A 20,137-nucleotide genomic window follows, 5' to 3' on the forward strand; every position below is an offset into this window, starting at 1 on the left:
AACATATTAAGAGTCCACATTTACCTACATATGCTGTATCCAACACCTCCAGCATCCCTTTGTAACTGTGTCACACCAGTTTGCACTTGTATTGCCTCAATCTAGTGGTGTGAGTCAAAGAAAATTAGGTGAAAAACAAACCAGAAGCATATTTTTAGCCATTTCTGCAAGCTGACTGTAATGTTCACGAAGAGCATTGGTTTTGCCCATCGCCAAAGTGACCAAACAGAAGCATGTTTGTCACAGATTTTCTGCACTTCGATAAACTTTGAGTGCGCGTAGTAATTTCCGAGGCTTCCCTCTGTTGTCTGGCTGCAAACTCCGCTAGATTTATCGGTCTCTGTGGTCTAATTACGGCCCTGTTTCAAACAGCCAGAGGGGAGGCCGACGCAGAGAAAAATCTTTACAGACGCGTGTACCTGTCACCTTAATCAGTCAGTCGGTCAGACAGCCAGTCAAAAGCTAAGTCGGTGCTGACCGATGCACTAGTGCTCACAGGGTCAATCGATCGCAAATGATTGGCACAGAATATTTACCTTGAGGAGGAGGAGAGGGGGCGACAAAGGGGTTGTGAACAGAAAACAGCCTGTCATGGAGAAGAGAAGGGCTGATTGAGTCTTGTTGATCTCTTACCTCTCGCCACTGTTTAGACTCCACGCCCTGGGTGTACAACACAACCACTGAGATAAGCAGAGGGGGCAGAAACAGGAGGGGAAAGACAGAGAGACGGAGAGAGAGAAAACAGAGGAATTAATTGTCATTGAACGGTTTTGAAAATGCATTGCGAATCCACAAACAGTGTTTGTTTTTGCTCCTTCTCTGCTGACATCTGTCATTAATTATCCTGCCACACCCTGACAGCATAATGAAGTAGCAGACTTGATGATTAATGTTGACTGACATCCACTTCTAGTGGGGGAAGAAAACCTCTCCAAAATAAGACTGAGAGGCCCTAGAGCACAATTTACTGTAAGCTATGCAATCAGAGAAACTGTGTCCTAATGGGTGGGATTCTTCTGATTTCGTCTTGTTGCTTCGTGTTGAAGCTGGTGCAGGTGGAAGTGACGTGACCCAGCATATAGCCTCAGGTTCAGCTGCAGGGGTGCACAAAAAATTGGGATGAGTGTGATGTTTTTGTTTTTCTTTTTTCCCCAAGGCTTATTTACACAAAGGGCTTATAAAAAATGTTTCCTCCATTTTCTAATCAGTGGCAAAAAATATAAAAATGTTGCCTTTATGACATTTTCCAGTTTCTCTTCCCAAAAGATAGCCATTTGTATTCACGGGCTGCTGCTTATACCCTGCATGCATTATGGTACTTTAGCTCACAGCACAGAAAGGTTGTCACATTACTGTGCAAATGATATGCAGTTACTGAAGGAACACTTTCAAACAACAGAGTAAACCGGATGAGGCTTACACTTAGTAAAAATAAAGAGGAATGCAATGTAAAAGCAGAGGCACCGATAAATTATTTCCTGCCAAACATTTCCCACCTGAAGCAAAACAATAGTTGTTGCAAAAGAGAACTTACATGGGTCGGACTTGGAGAAAGTGTCTCTGTCCAAAAGATTCCTGCAAGAGAGGAAACCAACACATAAATATATAAGCCTGCTAAAAGATGTGGGAAACCATGTTTACAAAAATATATGTATTAAAAAGACCTCCTACATGCATAACAACAAAATGTTGAAAATAAATGAGGGTAGTACTTTACAATAACACTTGGTTCACATAAACCACATCTGCCCTTGAGATTTCATTTCCAAGTGTGCAGACCAATAAGCACATGAAAGCCCGGCGTTAGGACAGAGAGGACACCAAGGTGTGCGCTACATACAAAACAGACAGATGTGTAACAATGAAGGTGTTGTAAATTATAGTCTTCAACTTGATCTTTAGCTTATGACCAAAATTCCCCAATAATTTCAATTTTATACTTCTAATACTTGGAAAATCCAACGAAACCTAATGAAAATGCAGACAAAGTGTTTATTTTGAATATTGTTCCTTCAGGCAAGTGTTAAAATGCAAATATTGAGCGTAATATAGTAAGTCAGAGTCTAGTTGGGTTTTGATCGCTTACCCTCCTGCTCACTGTGTAACAGCAGGAGAAATGGCAACATGAAATTAAAAACAATGCAAAAGGTAAATTTATTCTACAACTATGCTACTGGCGATTTTGTTTAAAAAAACACAGCAATTGTTTCTTCATGTGGGCTTGTTTTCCACTCCACTGAATATCAGGCAGATAATGAACGAACACTTTCATGACTGGTGTTTTTTGATTTGGGGACTTGATGTTAACACCACTCATCTTGATGTCATTTGATGCAACCATATTCGGGAATAAAAGCAGGAAATACCCTGCATTTTGTGGCCCCGAACTTTAGATATTTTCCCTCAAGATAAATTTGACAACAACTCTATAAGTGTATGTGCTGGTAAGGAGACGGGATATCATCAGTGCAGATTCCTTGTTGCAATATTGGCTACGTATGCTTCTTTCATCGCCATTAGCTTGATTACATATAGAATAGAAGAGACCTCCAACATTGTTGTACACTTCTAACTTTTTTTCTCAGATCGCCAAACAGTTAAGTAGCTGAAATAACAGCACAGGCGTCATCTTTGACTCATAAAATTAAAGCTTATGTGCATCGGTCAACTTGAACAATTTGAGTAATTTATTTTATTTTTTGTAACTTTTTTTAATCTACTTTATGTGCTCTAAAAGGCAGCAAATACAAAATTAATTTCTGATTAATTTTGTCAAATTGTAGGAATATGTAAATGAGAGCAGCTGTTTTAGGACTTAAACTTTTATACTGTACATTTCTCTAATCAAATCTCTAATTCTCTAATCTCTAATCAAAGAGTTGAACCAACAACCAACAGTTGTTGGTTCAACTCTCACAATATTTAGTCATTTGAGCTCATCATGGTAGCAGTTTCTCATTTTCTCCAATAAATTGTAAACTCTTGCATGCATCAATAGCTTCCACTGCTGTTTTTTAACTTTATAATTTGTTTATCACATGTCACATCATAATGATACTTGCTGAACAGATATTCCCTATGAAAGTAATAGTATATTTAAAGTCAAGGCTATGCTGGTGATTTATTATGTACAGACAAAATGTCTCACCAGATTAAGTCTTCAACTTCTCTGTTGGATTGCTCAACTGCAACAAACCTTGGGAGCAGCCCCATGATCTATTGGCTCTTGCCTCAAGGCAAAAAGCTGAAAAAAAAAAAAAACTTCCACAAAAACAGCACAAAGATTGATCGCGCTATACAAAGCAGTATGGTACACACTCAAAAAACAAGCCCCGCACCGTGCATCCACGGAAACCAGAGACAATAAAGAATGCTTTAAATGTTTTTGAAGGCAGTCGGCAGAAAACAATCATAAAAAAAAGATTCAAATAAAAGAGGCTTCTTCTCCAGACACGCTTGCTACCTACAATGAAAACAAAACTTTTTGAGCATACCTTTTGCAACATGATCCACTTAATCCTTAGCTGTTCTGCCTAAAAAGTGGTAATGATGGAACTTCTCCTTTCTACGGAGAAAATTAATTTGGTGCTTGGTGGGCATAGAGTTATTTAATCGTGCTCAAAATACCAGAGTGACATTTTAAATCTCCAATTGAAACTGTGATTCTTCTTCTGGCCTAATAAAACTAAATTAGATGGTGAGTAACAGCTTCATGTTGCAGTAGATATGAAACAAATTGGTTCTGTATCTGTTGTAGTAATTTTTCTTGGGACACCAGTACAACATACTTGGAAATCTTAAAAAAACGTTCTAATTAGTTTAACTGTGTAGTGTGATTTTAGGAGTTGTTTATTTTTGCATTTAACTATGAGCATTCATTCAGATTTTATTATTTGGAAAAATAATACATGCTTTCTAATGTTTAAATTAACATGATAAAGCTGCACTTTCTGCTACAGCAGCGGTTTGACTATTACTCTGTAAACGCAGCACTCAGTACTCATGCCAGAGTTTCTTACTGGAACAAACTTTGAATATTTTTTTGTTCTCAGTCTCTTTGGATAAAAGCATCTACTAAATGATTGAGTTGGAAATGGACATGTAGCACCGTGGCAGAGCGCTTCAGTTTGTATAAATTTTATTCCTCCCTTCATTTTTTGCCTCTTTTTAAATTGTTTTGTACCAGGGTAATAGGTACCAGGGTAAAAAAAAAATTTTCTCCCAATTAATAAGGCTATATTTTTATATAAAAGCACGCTGCAGGCAGAAGCTTCGCAGCATGAAACTGCTCGATAATCAATCATTTCACTTAACATTTTAACTAGAGACATTTCCCTCATGGTACAGTAATCTTGTTTCCACGTATAATAATGCGAAAGCACACACATATGAGTTTTGGTCCTGATAATTGATTGTGAGCAATAAATAAACCAAATGCACAGTAGCTGAAAAAAAAAATAAATCCCTGTCCCTTTAGGCGACTGCGGGATTTCAATGAATATAGATGAGAGTTTGGGACTGAATCCAAGTGCGTGTAATTTTGTATCCCTGGACATAAGATCTTCTGACTAAGGGATCTACGAGAGACAGGACAGATGCAACATTGCTGGGGTGTTAGCCTTGGGCTGACCTGACAACAGTTGGAAAATTGTCAGAGTAATTATCAGTGGAGATAATAAAACTATCCGTGATTTAATGGCTTTCTGTGGCCACCTGTTTTTGTATGGTGTCCATTAGCGCCAAACAATTACCTTTCTCTTTAGCCCATCTCCCAAAGCAGAGACTGGATCACTTAAAAAGGAGGAGAGCAGGAAAACATGACATCCAATTAGACCTTCATGCACCTATGCCTGGTCACATTCAACACCTTATTGCACGAAGCAATTATAAGTCGGCTCATTATGTAAAGCAGTACAAATTAAATCCAGCGTCTTGTTGCGCACATGGCCAGAGTGGCCATATTTGAGGATCACTATTGGCATTAATCTGCTCTCACTAAAGCGAGGCTGCATATTTCAAAACGCTAACTACTTCCTCTGAGGAATCCCCTTGTGGAATAAGAAAAGATCATTATCCTCAAAGCTACACAAGAAGTTTGTTGATGGAGAATGAGGCTCATTGAAAGTAGGGCAAACATAATTAGATAGATACAGTAGCTTCTCGTTCCCAACGTATTTCTTTGACAAGACTTCTTTCGGGCCATGCCATTCTTGTCATTAGCAGGACAACCTTACTTAATGAAAATAGTAAAGTTTTCTATTACTCCAAAATTTTAGTGTTTGCTAAAACCGCTGAAACTCTCCTATTAACTTGTGCACTCAATGTGTAGTAGCTCTCTGCATAACTGCTTGTTGAATAAACCAATACTTAAAATTAATTTCACTTGAGACAAAACAACAATATACTTTTAATGAATTCCTTGATCAGCTTGATTAGCTCTGCATGCTTCAGCTGAAGGCTGCTAGACTTCAATGATCCTCAACGCCATTTGAAAGGCTTGTTTAATTGTAGTAGATGGATGAAGAGTTTAACGTCCTTCACATTGTTGGCACCCCTGCTGAAAATGTGCCAAAAGCCTAAAATTAAACCCACCTTAAATTACAGTTACAGATTAACTTGCTGAGGAAAAATTGCTGCAGTGAGCTTTGAAATATTTTTTTACCTCCTTTTCCTTCCTCCTGTTTCCAGTGGGAAATCAGACTTGACCCCATTTGCTAGTTAAAGTGGTTTTATTTTATTTTTTTATTGCTCTGACTGTAGACCAGAGACAGTCAGAGCAATAAAAAAACTGGAAGACTTTCAAGTTAGATGTTATGCTGATTGTGAATGATTGCAAGCACTTATTCATAATCTCATGAACTTAGGTGTCATCTTAATCATTTCCCTTTTGATCCTATAGGTTTTGTATGATTTCAACCACATTTAACAGTTCTAGGTTGTTTATGGAGATTTTTGACAAATTGTCCAGAATTACATTCGTGAGGTCAAACACTAATGTTGGATAAGAAGCCCTGGCTCACAGTCTTGACTATGATTTTTACCAAAGGTGACCTATTGAGGTCAGGGCTCTGTTATTTTCTTCTTCACCAAACTTTCTCATCTATGTCTTTATTGGCTTTGCCTTGTGTCCTGCAGCCCAGTCATGTTGGATGAGGAAGGTGCCATCTCCAAACTGTTAAATATCTCCTGGCATCTGCTAAATCCTGATTCATCTACTGGATCGCCAGACAAAGACCCTTGATTTATCGCTCCAGAGAAAATGTCATCGCTACTTTAGAGTTCAGTAGAGACATGCCATACACTGCTGCATCCAACACTTTGTTGATGCCACGCTTGTATGCATCTCTTCTTCCACTTCTTCATGAAGCTTTCTGCTCACTCTGTCGTAGCTGTTGACTCTGCAGAAAGTTTGCAACTTTTGTGCAACATCTGCTGAACCTGCTCTATTATTTTACACTGCTTACCACGTTGTGGCTTTATTGCCGTCTTTCCCAATGTCTTCCTCTTTATTATGATGCCACAGTGACCTGTGGTATCATAATACTGAAATCTAGTAGTGAGGAAATTTTACAACTAGACTTATGCAAAGGGAGCATCCCATCATCCTGAGCACTGACCAGTTGTTTAGAAAATGTTTTTAAAAGTGGTCTGCACACCATGCTGTGTGGAGGATTTGACAGACCTGTGACTAGAAAAGTCTATCTGGGATTTAAATAGGTGGATTTATATTTTTGTCAAGATGTGTTTGAGTAAAAGAAATAATTTCATTCTAAAAATGTAAAAAAAAACTACTGATGCTTCCTATGAAAATACTAACAAAAAAGTTATATTTTTAAAAAACTTATTTGCAAAAAGGGACATAAAAAATCTAAAGAATGACTGAAATTGATGTAAACATGTTGATTTCATCAAAGTCTTGCAGTCATCTTTTGATTTCATTAAAAAGTATATTTACGCTTCAGGGAAACAGAAAGTGAGAAATTACTAATAAAAACAAAACCCTTTCATGGTCTGATCAAACTAAAATACAAACATATAGATTTTAAAAATGTTTTAGTTACATTTAATGTATTGGAATTTATTTCAATGCTTTTGTTAAGACAATAAAACCATTGGGGGGGTTTTTCTCCGCAAGATGTTTGGGCTCAAATCGAAAGTTGGACTTAAAAGCAAAACAGTGCTGTAGGAATAAAATATCAATATAATTAACTGTTGCTTACAAATCATATCCACTTTAAATAATGGCTCCTGTATTGGCTATCATGGAAGCCTATAGAGCAGGGGTGTCAAACTCCAGTCCTCGAGGGCCGCTGTCCTGCAACTTTTAGATGTGCCTCTGCTGCACCACACCTGAATAGAATAATTAGGTCGTTAGCAAGGCTGGGAGAACTGATCTACACAAGGAGGAGGTAATTAAGACATTTCATTTCAGTGTTTTGTAGCTGTGGCACATCTAAAAACTGCAGGACTGCGGCCCTCGAGGCCTGGAGTTTGACACCTGTGCTATAGAGCATGCCACAGCTAAACCAAGGCGGCGTAATTTGAATTTGTAAAGCGTAATAGAAAATAAGTGAGTAATCTTCAATCTTATCTATAAATTCTTACAGGCTTTTCTAACTGTGTCAAGATTGGCGAAAAACAACTGGGAAATGTTTTTCTGACATCAACTGCGATGGAATCAAATAATTGGAAATACATTCACCCTCTTAAACAAAGAGAACAAATTACTTCTCTTTAAGAGAGTGACAGTAAATGCTGCTTTATATGGCTTTTCATTTACACTCACTCTTATTGCAGGATGTTTTATTTCCATTCAAACCAGATTGGTTTTAAAACTGTAGCAAGAAGAAGAAAGTGAAATGGGTGTTTGAGGTCGACTGACTCTTCACTTACTCCCCTGCCTTAAGGCCGTCTTTGCTTTTACTGAGGACACACATTGTCTATCCATTCAAGCTTCATAGGGTCAACAGGTCAACCTTTTTGTCTTATGCACCCTGAAGCAGTCCTTAGAGGTCAGCATTCAAAAAAGCAAACAGTGGCTGTATAAACTCTTGGGGAATCTGGCCAACCCCTTTAGAAGTAATAAAAATCCCATTAACAGCCAGAAACTTCCTGTTTTTCACATGGGAACTCTGAAAAACTACAGATATCTGCAACACATAACGCAGAGAGCCGTCTGAGATGTTGTAAGAAGCATCACCTCTGAGATTAAAGCTAATATATCAGGGGAACATCTGGTACACGCTGATGTATGGCTGTGTTTGAGGACTGGAAATCATTTCTGGTTGTCTTATAACCCCAATTCCCACAATTGTGTCACGTGTGAATTCAGAGTAATGCTGTATTTTTATGAAGCACAAAATTGGAACCTTCATCAAATTTCAAACCCGTTCTGCCCCTTCCCATTAGCAGGACACCAATAACTTTCACTGGGAAGGGGCCAGGTGTCTTATTCTACTTCTCCATCTGTTAAATTATTCAGATTTAACCAGGGATCTCTAAGGCTGGCGATTCCTGCAGCAGAGCGCTCCCAGGGCAGCCATCTCACCAGCAGTGACAGAAACTCCGTCATAAACCTGCTGTTCTGCTAGTTATAATAAATGAGTATGCACCTACACTGTGACTTCTCAGTTTCAGACGGGGTTTTGGTGTGGAATTCATGTCTGACCCAAGAATAATATTACTGCTAATTACACGGTGACAGGTCTGGGTTTGTGGAGAGAAAGCTGAAGGAAAAGCTCTCTGGTTTGATATGGGTGTTATAACCCTGGTGCAGCGCTGTGCACAGACTCTTCTTTGCATTCAAAGCCATTTCCTCTCATCTTTTAGCTCCCTCTGAACAAATGACGGTACATTATGTAGACAATCCTGGCACCAATGATGCACAACATATTTTTTGACATTTTTGAAACATTTTTTTATGGCCTAAAATGTTACCGGTCCAGATGGAAATTGTGCTAAATATGAAAACAGCTTTGTTTGTTTTTTATACAACTAATAATTAATATTTGAAGCTAACAAAAATTTGATTTTCCCCTTATGTGTGAAGCCATCAGAGACACACTTTAATTCAAATCTCTTTCCAGGTGCACAGAAAAAGTCATCATCTCCCCCCGACGGATCCATGATGAATTCCTAAACTTCGCCATGTCATTTTTAATGTGTGAATACTTTTAAATAGTCACTAAAAGAAGGAACTTTTTTCCTTCCAACAAAAAGGTACAACAAGCTTTTTAATAAAGCTGTGGCTTTAAAACAGAGGGGAGCTTCCAACACGCCTTTCATATGGTTTAGCCTTCAGTGAGACGCTACATGAAGTGTGAAACTCGAGTTTTCTCCAGCTGTGTGCAGCATAGAGTAATGTAGCTGTGCCCTTCCACACCAGTTGGAAAAGGGCTGCTGTCTTTTTCCTTCACTTACAAGTGGGATGATTTGGACTGTTTGGAAATATTTCACGCTGTGAGAGTTTGAAAACTGAAAGAGGTAAATCAACCCAACTTACAGGGATAGCACTGTTTCAAAGTTAAGGCTGGCGTGCTCTGAGAGTCACTTCTTTACAGCAGCCTGGAGGCAGACAACAGACCAACTAATTAACCAGCTAAAACCAGTGTGTTCTTTAGTGGAGCAACCAAATGGAACCATATTCTGTGCCAGAAGCTATTAAAAACAATCAAAATTGTAATGATAATATATTTTGCTGAAGTCTACATATGAAAGTTAAAATTATGATAAATAAATGTTGCACAAAACTTTTTTCTAACTGTAAAATTTACTCTTTTTTTTAGCTTTACGTGATGTTATGATATTCCTTTGTCAAAAACATAATTGGAGTGTTGCCTTGTTTTTTTATGCATTTTCAAAAAATCCTTTAGTCTCCCATGGCAACCATCAAGGGGTGCCTAAATGCTTGCTCTCACCAAGTGCCGCCTTTTCCACAAAGCTCCTCCTCAGAGCTACAGTCTTCAAGCCAAGCTTTCGCATCACAGAGCAGCCCTCCCCCATGATTCCCTCACTCGGCTCCTTCAAACTAGCCAGCAGCAATTAGTAAAGACCTGGCGGAAACGTGTATCTGCTGAGTTTATCATACAACCTACTTAAAAGTGAAATGCTGTTCATGACTTCATGAAGGAGGAGTTTCAGAAAGAGCAAGAACTTCTTAAAGAGCAGAGGCCCAATTTTGAGGTGTTAAATTCCAGAGTCAGATCATCTGTCAAATTTATCTCTGTACTCTAGCTGGACAAGTTCAAAACTTTTCTGTTCATGGATTCATTGTTTTGGTTTCTGATACCCTTTTTTTCCCACAGTTTTGGAACAAAAACGGACGCATTTTTAACTTCATAATTTTAGATTCCAAGACAAAAAGTAGCCATGCATGATGCTGCCACCACCATACTTCACTGTGGACATGGTCTTCCACACTACTGTGCAAACAAAATAAGTATTTGTGCACATAAATATTCCTTCTGTTTTCTTTTTCAAAATTCTAAACTTTCTGCAAATACATGTACATACTTGTACATCATTTTATTTCCAACAAAGTTTCCACATCTCTACTGTACATCTGTAGGCTGAGTGTTAGGAGTAATGCTTTCCTCTATTGTATTTTAATGATTTTCTTGACTTTTTGATCAGCAGAGAAGCAGTTTTACAAGAAATGTGTATCACATTTGTATAAAAGTCAAAAAGAAAAAGGAAGGGCACACATTACCTGTATTTCAACAACCCCAGTTTCCAAAATGACTAAAATTACCAGAAGACCACATTTTGGAAAAGCAAATCCGATGTGGCACATTGCTTCAAGAATCATTTCACATTTTTCTATAACCTCCAGTCACTCCCTGAAAGATATGTAGTATTCTCCCCACAGTGAAAACAAAATGTTGCTGTTTATAGGTCCACTCTGTAGACACATTTCCATCCACTGGGGCAAAAATTTCCCTTTTGGCTACATGTCCACTCAAATGTATCAAACAGAGCTCTTCAATCTGACAAAGCTTGTTTTGGCCTCCAGCTAAGATTGTCAACCAGTAAAAGACCTTCAGCATATGCAACAGTGTGTCAAAACCTGACTAAACTGGCTGCTTCTGCAAATCTGCCACCAGCCCCTGACACATACATCTTCTAACAGACTCTGCTGACCCTTTGGCCGTCTTGAAAATAGTGACAAATTCAGACTTGATGTCTCCAAGCAACATGGGGATATTTGATCTCTTACTCATGTACCGGCTTATAAATGTATCCGCCTTTCACAAAAACTTCCTATAAATGTGATGGACAGCAAGCGGAGTGGTTCAAACCTCTGTTCTGTCAGTCCATCATTGTGCTTCCATGGCCTCCACATGTGCTGCCATGTGTCCCGGACGAGAAGATATTAATAACCCTGACGCCACCAGAAACTCAGCGTCTGGGATCCAAACTCATTTTCACCGTGTCATGAGTGCATGTATAATTATACGCTTCGCCAGCCTCCGAGACCCGCCTGTTTAAATCAAAACGCTCCCGAAATTGGAAAAAAAAAAATTGCTCCTTTTTGACACTCGTGTCTCACAGGGCCTGATCCTCCTAGCAGATGTGTCAAAGGATTCACAAACACAACTGGCCCTATAGAATAAAACCCAAGCGTTTGCCCCAGGTCAGTCAGAAAATTGAAACTTCTCTCTTTCTTCAAGAGGGCTCATTAATATTTTATACTCCTGCACAATCCAAACTAGTTTAACTCAAACTGTTTGTCTGCAGGGGGGAAATAAAAGGGATTTTGAACCAGAAAAAACAGCTCACGGGGGACAACCGAGACCGAATAAGAGCAACAATCTTTATCCTTAAAAACACCATAACTGCAGCACAGTTAAAATTTTTATCAGCACAGTTAGATAAAGAATTCACTCATCACACAGTGTACAGTGCCTTGCAAATGTATTAATACTCTTTGGACTTTTCCCCCATTTTGTTGGATTACAGCCACATACAAAGTGGTGCTTAATTGTTAAATATGAATGAAACGATTCTCAAAATGATTTAAAACTAAACATCTGAGAAATGTGCCCTAAATGTTGCCCTAAATTAGATCCAGCACAACCATTTATGTTCAGATACCACCTAAAAGGCAAATAAAGACAAATAAATAGCACGTGTGTGTAATGTGGTCTTACTATGTACAGCTTCTCCATTAGAGCAGTGCTTTTCCATTTTGGTTCTCTGGACCCACACCGCTGCATGTCTCTGGTGTTTTCCTGCCTCCACACACCTGACTTTTATAAATGGGTGATTGCCAGGCTTCTGGAACACCTAATGGCACGATGAGGAGGTAACACATTCATTTTATTCAGGTGTGCTCGTGCAGGGAAACGTCTAAAACATGAAGGACAGTGAGTCCTGAGGTCCAGGATCGAAAGCCACTGCGTTAGACAACATTAGTGAACAAACAGCATCATTAGGACCAAGGAACACTTTATCTCTGACAAAAGAAAGGTCAGAAATAAAGTTACGGAGAAGTTTTGGAGCACATTATAAAACAACATGCCTAGCTTTGCATCACAAGGTCATCCACCAAAACTGGGCAAGGAAAAGAGAAGAAGTCACAGAAAAGTGGCAAGATAAAAAGACACCGACTGTTGACAGAAAGCCAAAATAATTCCTGTTAGCAGGTGTATTGGATGCAGCAAGCATGGGCAACAATGTGCTCTAAAAGCAAAACCCAATAAAATATTTTGCAGTTGCAACTGTAACGTGCCAAAATGTGAGAAGATTTGCAAGGAAATTCCGATTTTTCAATGCACTGTTTCAAATAGCATCTCATAGTTTGAGCAGCTTTTCCACACATCCTAATTGTCCTGGTGACTTCATTAGCTCGGCCCATCTCTGCAACAGGAATTGCTTTAGGTAGAGATCAAGAAGCAAGCCACAAGCTTTCATTAGATACCAGGAAACAGCAATCAGTGGCCCGATGTGCCTGTATCAGGACACAGGCATTCAGGTGACCTCTTTGTGTGTCTCAGCAGGTAATAAATCCCTCAGGAGCGCCGGCTGGCTTGGCAGAGTTAATGTAGATCCGAACCTCATCTTTGGAATGCAGCGATTCGACGCGATGCCACACTAACCAATCTTTTGCACAAATTGAATGGCTGAAGGTAACTCCAGCGATGCGCCAGAGATCAAGACATGGCATCTTCATCTCTGTGAAATTGGAAATGGCGGGGGTCGCTGATGAAGTTTCATGTTCGTGATTTCAGGTGGGAGGCCGAGCTGAAGCTTCTGTATCTTTCAGCAGTAAACTGATTGTGTGTTTAAACACCTTTAAGGGGACAGATAGGAAAAGGTGTCAGGCTGTGGCCTTGGTGCTTGGTCGTTTTATTGCATTGAAAACAAATGATTGCGCATCGTTCCCAAACTTCTTATTGAATTATTAATATATTTTCTTTTCCTTAATGTGTAAAAAATCAGACAATCTACCATCCTCACCTAATGCTGTCGTTAATACAAAGAGTTTTCAAGCTTATTGCTCTGATTCCTTTCCTCCAGTCTGCTCAGTATAAAAGTTTAAATTTTCAGTCATCAGAAGGATGTACATGTGTGCATCATCTAGCCAGCCAGAGTGAGGCAGAGGAAGAAATGTCTTCCTTAAGTGAAACTCTGGCACCGTTTTTGTAACATTCATAGCTAAAAGGGTGCTTCACAGTGGAGCAGCAGAGCTAAAGCAAAGCCTCAGTTTCCCTGAAGCCATTGTACATGGGAACTCTGAGACCGTCTGGCGGGCTGAGATAGAGAAAGGCCGCCTCCTTCAATTGAGTAGGACCCACATTTACTGCTTTGTTCATAAACATGAAGTGGCAAACCACATGGAGAACTTTTTTTTTTAAATCATTAAAGCTGCTGAAATGCTAACAAATGAGCACATTCCTTAGCGCCACTGTAGAAGTGAGGTCAGGTGCCAAGGGGCCACCGGCCCAAACCCGATAAACTGGACCCACTGGTGAGGCAGACGTAGGAAGAGGGGCCACTTGAGTGTGAAGAGCCGTCTTATCAGCGCACTGGAGTGTCGTTCTTCCAGCTTTGATGCTGACACTCGAGGTACGGCTCACTGGCTGACCTGCGAGTAAAACCAATCAGAGGCACAGACGGGGAACAATGTGCTATCATAGCGATATGCGCTTGTTTTGATAAGGAGTCTGTCTGTTTCGGCCCCTCTAGTTTGTCAGGAGGGTACGAGGGGGGGTTGGATTTGCTGCAATATCGGCAGAGGGTTATAAGAACCCCTGGAGGGCAGCGCGGCACGGTTCAATTCCATGTGCTCTGCAATCTCTGAGCTTTCAGGCTTACTAAATCAATTACACAGGGTTGTGGAGCCTGTTCCTCTCTCACTCGTAATGCCCATAATGCCCATTGTTTCTCTATGCTTCCCAGGGAAGACCGAACGCAGACTTCCTGCAAAGTTGATGGCTGCATACTTCATCTGTTCAGCTCTTCAGCTGTCTGCACAAATCTGGATCCTTGATGCCGACGTAGGAGGGTGGACTGTAGCGATCTGCACAAGTCACAAAGAAGAACATGTAAGACTTTAAGTCTTTGTCTTCAGCAGATGGTGTTTCAAGACCCAGCGAAAGGAGGACTTGTTTTTCCTCTCTATCACATTGTGTCCAGGAGGAAGTGGTTTGGTTCGGAAGGAAATTACTGAATACGAAACAGTGGAGCCTCAGGCCAACAGAGCAGCCCCTGGTTTATAGTCAGAGGGGGAGAAACACGGCCATCTAAAGCCTTATGACACACCAAAAACCAGGAGTTTCAGGAGTTTCACAATGCTTAGGTTGTATAATGTTTCTAACAGGAATCTCTTAAAAGATAAAATCAGGTGTAATTACTGTCAGTAACAACTAATTGTCTGTTTTATTGAGATCTAAAAATTGCATCTTAACATTTATTTGACTTTTCTCAGTCATCATTAAAGGCACCTTTCTTGACATTACTGCAGTCATCCCTTTCTTCTAATTGCTGATAAAGTCTTTGCTTGTTTCCATTGAATTATTTGGACGATTTATGTTTGGGGAAGAGCTCCAGTCTTTGAAAGGCCTCCTTGCCATCACACTCATGTTTAGATCTCTTCACACATTTCCATTCAGCCTTGGCTACTCTAAAACATTAATATTTATTCTTCTAGTCAATATAAACCTTCTACAACTGAGAAGTTAATTTTGGGTTGGCATGGGGAAGAGACAAATCAAATTCCAGATATCTAGGCTGTTGGTCCTCAACGCACCTGAAACTTTTTACAGGAATACATTTTATAATGAGGTAAAATATATAATGAATTCCTAACCAGCTTTACAGATTTAAAGATTTTTTATATATATATATATATACATCTGGTTTGTACGAATCAACCTTTTCTTTGCCTGAGTCAATAATATACAAACAGAGACAGTGTCAAATAATTCATGCTTTGTGTTTGGTAGATGAATCCCTCGCCTGTGGCTGTTCCTCCTTCATTTACATAGCAGCAACACTGCGCGCAGTAAGGAGATTCAGAGAGCGGAACATTGTGAATCAGAGCTAAATGACGCACAACCGTAGAAACATTGCAGAGCCAAATAGTTTTATTATTCCTTGAGACACATTAGTTCACTTTGCACACTGTTCAGTCGTCGAGTCAAACCTCTCCACCTGCAGCCCCACCCTACCCAAGTGACACTAAGCCGGGTTTTTTCTTTTTCTTCCACGACTGCTCAAATTAATCTTTTTTTTTTCTTCTTTTTTTTTTGTGAGGTTAAAATGGCTGACGCATCTTTGACGTCTTTGTAACAATCTGCTTTGGCATTGTCTCAGAGGGGGAAACCTCTCGGGTGTGCTCATTACACTCAAGAATGGCTGGTTTTGCGCGCTTGGCACGCGACAAGACGCGCGCCACTGCAACGCACAAGGTAACGTAATTAAACAGAGACCCGGAGTATCATCCGAATGATATTTTTAGATAAACTACAAAAACAATGAATAAAAGTTTAATGATACGGATTTGTATGGTTTCACTAAATCAAATCCAAAGCTGATTAAAGCGCCATTATTTAGCGCTAATGTTACTTTTCTGTATGCGCATTATGGCGTTCTTTTCTGACGTCGTTGTAATCCTAAATGGTTTTGTGTTAAATTCCTTACTGCTGCTCTTTTTAATACGTTTTCATTAAAATGTGAAACACACGCAGTAGTTTCAACAATAAACTGTTTATTACACCTTGTAGGGATTCGGTCCAGTGTATTGTAACCATAACGCGCGGCGGCTTTCCAAGCGCACAAGCACGAACAGCACCGCCGGAGCTCACCTGCAGGACACTGTGATCTCCACTTTGGTGGCAGGGATGCTTCCACTCATGGGGTCGAAGTCACAGACCGTCGCCGTGGCCTCCACCTTGTCCATTACGTCCCCCTCCATGCGTGCGGGAGACCCGGGCCAGCTCCTGTGGCCGCGTGAGTGAGTTCCGCTGGACCTGGAGAGCCGAGGGCGGAGAACCGGAGCGCGGCAGCCAAGGGAGCAGGAGCGAGCGCGGTCCAGACAAACCTCCTGGATGCGGTCCGCCGGACGGGCAACAGCATGGAAAGTTTAATTAAGGCGGCGGTGGGAGCGGCTGCGAGGCGACTGGCTTAAAAGCAACGTGGGGATCAAATGCCGGGATCCATCAGTTCAAACTCAGCAGAATGAGCTCCTTCTGTCTGAGACCGAGGCGCTTTGAAAAGTAAACGCAGTGAACTCCACCCCTCCTGCCTGCATTCTCCAGCTGTAGCCTACACACAGAGCTGTGGCTGACACTGATTTATGGCGAATTGATCGTAATTTTGCTCTAAATTACTTGGATGAGCCTCTAAGAGAAAATCAATATATATATTTAAAAAAGAATTTTCTGAATCTCCTTGCAGTTGAGAACAGATGAATATTTTTCAATCAGCTTTTAGATTTTTTCTGAGAATAAACCCATCTTTCGTGAGTTAATACCTCCCCTCAAAAAAATCTGAAAATTGCTCCGAAGATAACCGGTCCGTCAACAACCAGCTCCCAAAATGAGGTGAGAGGTTGCGTGGTGCTGTTTCAGCATCTGGACAGCTCCTCAAACCACTGCAGCTCCACGCTCAGCTCTCCTTTATCTCGCCATTCTTCCCGACTAAGTAAACTGTAGGGGCGAGAAAGATTTCCACCCGCCACAAGAGCAATTAAAATGTAAACTACGTGGTAGTTTAAATTTGTAGTAACTACAAGCTTGTGGCTTGTAGTTATGTGCTAAAGCGTATAAAGCAAGAAAGCTTCGATTAAAAAGTTGCTGATGACTGACAGAGAAAACACATTTGGAGCATCACACTGATAAGTTCTTCTCTCCAATATCAATCATACAGGTATCAGCAGAGTATAAAATGGAGGTTTGGAAAATGATGGTAATTCATATCAATAGACTATAATGTGAGATATATGAGAAATTACTTAAACGTCACAGCCACATCATGACTTTGCAGTCGCCACCAGCAGCCTTTGGCATCTTCCACAAGGACGATGAGCCACAAAATATCAACGCAAATGAAGCTGGTTGTTCACAGAAAGTTGTAACTCTGTATTAATTAAATAAGTGGAAGGAAGAACTTCTGTGAAAAAGAGGACAGGTCAAGGCTGCAGTCATTCCTTGAATGAGTGACTGCAGCCTTGAAGGAGTTGTGAGGCAAAACGCTTTCTGGAGTTTGACAGAGATTCTCCAAACGTGACTCAAGGCTGGAGTCAAAGCTTCCACAACCTCCACATACAAACATCAATATGTGTGTTTACATCTTCCTCAACAGGAGACAACATGAGAGGATTCTTATCTTTGAGAAGAAGAATATGAAGTTTTTTTTATTTTTTTATTTATTTATGTATTTATTTTAATTCAATGATCATGAGATTTTAAAGCACTTCCTGCTTCCCTCTAGTAACAAACTTTACGAAAATTCATTTTCCAGCAGGTCTGGGCTCACACTGCCAAGCGAACCAAAAGCTGGTTCAATGACCAGTAAATAAAAATGAACCCCACAGAGAATCTACAGAGGAACATGCAGCTGAATCAATATTTCAATATTCTGAGAAATCTTAAAGTAGCTGTAAATGCTTCAGATTTATCGCTCTGTTTTTCAATTATATAACACAATTGGAGTATTTGAAATCAAAGTAAAATCACTTTTTGATCAATTTAAAATTTTATGCCTGGTATATTTATCTACCTCAAACAGAAAAATCCAAGCAGCAGCATCTCATGACCGTGAGACAAATAGACACAGATGCTTCAGTTTGTCACATGTGGAAGTTTCATATAGACAAACGCCCACAAAGGTCACATATAAATACACATGCAGCCTGAGAAGCTGTATGTGATCCGTGCCACAGGCTATCCATCAGCTTCACAGCGAGCATTATGGGAAATCTGACTCAGACCAACACTGACATGGCAGAGTGGTGCGTATTTCGGACCAACGGAGCACTGATTTATTATTATTCATGTTGGCTCTGTAATTAGGCCTGGTGGCGGCCCTTGGCTGGTTGATTCTGAGCTCCCTTCAGCGTACTGCTCCTCGCTGCCTGCTGAGCCGCTCTCCTTCATTCCCACCCGCAGCCACCCTGCTTCCTATAGCTGTGGAAGAAGTGTAATTACAGCCGCATGAACCCTTTCGGTAGGTACGGGGTGTGTGTGCGTGCGTGCGTGCATGCGTGCGTGCGTGCGTGCGTGCGTGCGTGCGTGCGTGTGTGTGTGTGAAAGAGAGAGTTCTGCCTAAGCTGTGATGTGTGATACCACCCACACCTGTTCTACATCAGCAAAGGGAAAGCACCACATGGGGGGCGAACTCCAGCAGCTCTGATTTAGTCTAAAACAAGGAAGATACCAAAAAGGTTGTGCAGTATTACTTAATTATTATGCGGTACATTATTTTGATTTCATTTTATGTAATTTTATGCCTAAACTAGATATTAGAAAAGTAAATATCCACAAAAGGATTTCCAACATTTCCCTATATGTGCTTCTAATGTCTGCTCTCCAGTCTTGAAAGAGTAAAAACTAATCTATGCCGTACGAAACAACAACATGTCAGTCTGGCTGACGGACTCAGGAAGACAGCATTCACTTACTAATTTCTACATTACAGCGCTATTTATTACTAAATTCATGCACACATTCATACACTGAAGGACACAACGACAGAGATGGATGGAGTGGGAATCAAACCACTGATCAGACCCACTGATTGCAGGATGAACCCCTGCCGCCATCGACACCATCACCCCAAATATTACAGTAGCAGAGAGAGAACTTAAAACCTTTTCAGCCTTTTTCAGACATTAACATTTTTGATGAAGGTAGAAACAAATTAATATTCAATTTGCGTTAGGGGACTCTGTACATTCAAACGCAGACTGAGGGAGGGCTCTGTCAGTTTTGCCTGTTTGAGTGCAATGGAGAGTTGTCCAGATGGGGGCAGTATCAAACTCCGTCAGGTTGTTTAAAGTTGTTTTTACCCTATATTTTACTTTGATGATTTCATCTACGAAGGCTTAAGCTTCCAAGTAAAGATAAAAGCTTAACCAGTCGTATCAAACGCACAAACAAGCTAAAAAGACGGAATAAAAACTTAATTTATCTATGTTTTAGAGAAAGTTACTCAACAATAATGTCTAATAATGGTGGTTCTGAGGTAGGATGAATACACTGCAGAGTTATATTTTTCTATTATTAGATTCCCTAATTTGAACAAAAAGATCTTGTAAAAGTAAAACGCCATTTCAAGTGAATTCCTCACTTCGACCCGTGCTAAGTACAAATTGGCTCGTTTCCAATGAATGTGCTCCTTTCACAAACATTAACGTTTGATGTTTCTTGTCACCAAATTGAAGTTCATAATTTTGACATTCGTGCAAACAAGTTCCCACTTGCATATTCCACAGACGTGGGGAAACATTAACATTCATCCAGAGCTGCGCTCTTCTGGCCACCTGACAAATGCGAGCTTCATGTTCATTCCGCCTTTTACCCTTCAGGTCTCCGCCAGCATCAAAGAGTAAGCAAAAAGTCAAGAAGCGTCCTCTGTATTTAACCAGCGGGATCTTCTTTATTTTCTCTTCTTTTTTGTAACAGAGTAAGTCATC

General features: G+C 40.2%; 1 protein-coding gene across 2 annotated transcripts in view; it reads right to left on the reverse strand.

Moving 5' to 3' along the window:
• Window positions 1-17,118, reverse strand: part of LOC102230640 (copine-5-like) — an 83,948-nt gene extending 66,830 nt beyond the window's left edge. For both annotated transcript variants that reach the window (XM_014469665.2, XM_014469664.2), the window contains exons 1-3: window positions 16,308-17,118; window positions 1,535-1,575; window positions 634-680 (exon numbers count right to left, since the gene is read on the reverse strand). In XM_014469665.2, the coding sequence (XP_014325151.1) occupies window positions 634-680; window positions 1,535-1,575; window positions 16,308-16,417 (198 nt within the window). In that variant the 5' untranslated portion in view covers window positions 16,418-17,118. The remainder of the gene's footprint in view (window positions 1-633; window positions 681-1,534; window positions 1,576-16,307) is intronic.
• Between the last annotated feature and the right edge of the window lie 3,019 nt (window positions 17,119-20,137).

The sequence above is a fragment of the Xiphophorus maculatus genome, chromosome 1, assembly GCF_002775205.1.
Source record: "Xiphophorus maculatus strain JP 163 A chromosome 1, X_maculatus-5.0-male, whole genome shotgun sequence".
NCBI lineage: Eukaryota > Metazoa > Chordata > Actinopteri > Cyprinodontiformes > Poeciliidae > Xiphophorus > Xiphophorus maculatus.